We start from the raw sequence: 3,150 nt of genomic DNA on the forward strand, positions 1-3,150 counted from the left end.
TTTTAAAATAGAGGGAGTATATGCATGTGCGGCCGGCCGATGTATGTATTCAAATATGTAGTCTATATGCATGCATTAGTGCTTACGTACTGGGGCTACTTACCTGGGTGCTTACGAACATGCATGCATATCAACAGCAAGTGGTGTGAGTGAAGCATGGTCTCCCTATAAAGATGCATGCATGCAACGACACACTTGCACGATGGCATGCAACGACACACAGCACGATGGAAGCCTGCCGTCACTGTCATTGGCGGTAAGCTAAAACAGGCTACCGTCGCCGGCTATGGCGGTAGGCTTCGCGAAGTCAACAAACGTCCGTTTAAATGTTGACCAAAGCCTACCGTCATTGATCTAGGCGGTAGGCAGTGTAAACTTATCGTAAAAGACAATGATGATAGAAAAAAGATCAAATCTGAAAAAGATTTCAGAACGAAATCAAATCGTGCTAAAGTTTGATAAAAAGAATTTGGCCACCACCATGGTGAAGATCTACACCCCTCTTACATGTGCCATGGTTCTGTAGGTACGGGATTCATGTTGATTATGGTTGGGGACTGAAAATAAAACCATCCCCCATGACGCCTGCGGATTCTCAATGCTAAGCTTTTCTTCAAGAAGAAAACTAGGAAAGGCCCATTAGTCGGCCTGAAAAGGTAGTATACATATATTTCTTGCGAGTTAAGAAAGAAAACAGTTTTGCTAAAGCACATCTAGATGCGCCATAAGTATTGCATATCTAAGTCGTAAGTCATTGATCTTACGCGAAGATTCGTGTGAGTATTTTCTTTTTTTTTTCATTTCTTATGTTTGATTGAGGCATTTAAATGTGCAACAACTAGGGCATATCTAGACAAACCTAAAAGAAAATTAATTATTCCCACTTCAAAAATGTGCAACTATACCCATGACACAACCGGTTGGATAAACTAAACGCTTGATCAGGAGTGCGTTGGACTTAGAAATAATAATTTCCAAATCCACCCAACAAATGATTCAGAAGCTTTTTTTTTGGCGAATAAAAATGATTCAGAAGCTAGCTCTATAGTTGTGAGGTGGAAGGAATTTTTCCATCTTTAATCAGTGCGCAGCGCACCACCTATGATCAATTGATTCTCTCATGTAATCCTCCTTTGATGTATAGCTAAGCTAGCTCTTCCAGCAGGCAGCATATATTCCGGAGCGCCCACCTCTGAGCTCTGACCCATCACCGCTCCTCTCCCGCCTTTCCTTTCTTCCACCCACAAGCATTTGGCATCTGCTTCCTTCCTTCCACTCCAATAATATATACCACCACCCTGCACGCGCCTACACCTCGGTAACGCAGGAGCGGCAGCAGGCAGCAGCCAATCTAAGCTAGCGCGATGTCGTCGTGGGCGCAGCACTCGCGGCGGGGCTGGAGGCACGGCTGGGCGGCGACGCTGCCGCCGTGGCGCCTGCTGGCCTTCTTCGCCATCGTGGTCTCCTTCCTGGCCACCTCCTCCTACGTCGACTACCGGGCCGTGGAGCGCCGTGCCGAGATCGGGGCACGCGTCTTCGCCGCGCCGCTCGCCGCCATGGCCGCCTTCCTCCTCTTCGCCGCGCTCGGGTACTGGCGCCGCCGCACCCGCTGGGCGCTCCGACGCCACGCCATTAACGCCCAGCCGGCCGTGGCACCGTCGCAGTCGTCGGGGGCGTCTCCGTGGGGCGTGGCGGCGATGGTGGCGGTGCTGCTGGTGATGGTGACGTTCCAGCCCTCCGTCCACTCCATGTGGTTCAGGCCGCTCTGGAGTTCAGACTACAGCTAGCCCCTAGCTCATCAGATGCTCCCCGTGTGTACTACCTTTTTTTTTTTGCGAAATCTCCGTGTGTAGTACTGTCAGTGTGCATAAAAGTAGTACTTTCTAGGTAGAGATCAACTACTACGTGCTTGAGATATATCGATTTTGCTTGGCATATTTGTGTTTTATCGATGTGTAACCTCACGGTATTACCCGCATTTTGTACGCGTCTGTATGTTTGTATTCTCATTTTGTTAAAATTTTGCGCCTAGGTTCGGTTTCGCATCGGCGATGGCAAAGCATCGTGTTCGGAGACACAATTTGAAGGTCATGTGTTGCGTTCCTTCCATGCTTGTTGCTGTCAGGTGGATTTTCAAGGGCGCTATGTACACCACCACTGTTGCGTCCAAGACGCTGCCTTTCTCGTGACCGTCCAAGCCCTGCCACCTACTCGCAAATCTCTGGTAGGCATTCATGGATGGATGATGCGTCGGCAAAGATAGTCCAAATTGGTTTGTTGTCTTCGGAGACGGCAAGTGTTGGTCGAGACGCGACTTTGTATTTCAGTTTAGGATAGACCCCTTATGTTGTGGTTGTAGTGGGTGTGGTAGCTTGTAATTGGACTGCCCTGGTGTGTGTTGGCTTGTCTTCAAACTTGCCTCGTTGTTTAGTAAAATGTGCACTGCACTTGTTCGCAACAAGGGTAGTCATGTAACTTATTTCTACCTTCTACAAAATATGGTTCTTCTTGGCGTAATTTTAAAGAAAGAATTTCACCTAAACTAGCACTAAGTCTGTTTTAAGAATAACTAACACTCACAAATGATATGTAACACACGATGGATCCTATATGGCGCGTAGGGCGCCCCAAGCATTGTGGCACATACCCCCAAGCTCATCCATGCTCCTTCTGGGCCGGCCCAAGTGGGGCGCGAGGTCCCCCCCCCTTTTCTACTTCTTTCGTTTTTTTCTTTTTTCTTTTCTCCTTTCCTTTTCTTTTCTCCTTTCCTTTTTCTTTCCTACTTTTCCTATATTTTTTTTAAAAAAATCAAATTCATAAACACTATTTCATTCATCGAATTCAAAAAATTTCATCATTTTAAAAAAATGTTCAACAATTCAAAAAATGTTCATTGAATACAACTTATTGTGTTCACCAGATTTAAAACTTGTTCAACAAAATTAAAAATTTGCTCACCTATATAAAAAAATGTTCATCAAATTCAAATTTTGTTCATCATCTAAAAAAAATCTTCATCGAATTCAACTTTTTTGTTCATCAAATTTACAAAACCTTCACAAATTTTCGAAAATTGTTCACTGACTTAAAAAATGTTTATTAAATTCAAATTTTGTTCATTATCTATGAAAAATGTTCATCATATTCAAA

General features: G+C 44.9%; 1 protein-coding gene across 1 annotated transcript; it reads left to right on the top strand.

Annotated features, from left to right (window-relative positions):
- Window positions 1–1,231: 1,231 nt before the first annotated feature.
- On the top strand, window positions 1,232–2,512 carry LOC125554450. Its single transcript, XM_048718007.1, has 2 exons — window positions 1,232–1,811; window positions 2,033–2,512. Exon 1 carries the CDS (start codon window positions 1,365–1,367, stop codon window positions 1,785–1,787), a length of 423 nt encoding a protein of 140 aa, XP_048573964.1. The 5' UTR covers window positions 1,232–1,364; the 3' UTR covers window positions 1,788–1,811; window positions 2,033–2,512.
- Window positions 2,513–3,150: the final 638 nt, after the last annotated feature.

This window comes from Triticum urartu, chromosome 4 (assembly GCF_003073215.2).
Source record: "Triticum urartu cultivar G1812 chromosome 4, Tu2.1, whole genome shotgun sequence".
Lineage (NCBI taxonomy): Eukaryota > Viridiplantae > Streptophyta > Magnoliopsida > Poales > Poaceae > Triticum > Triticum urartu.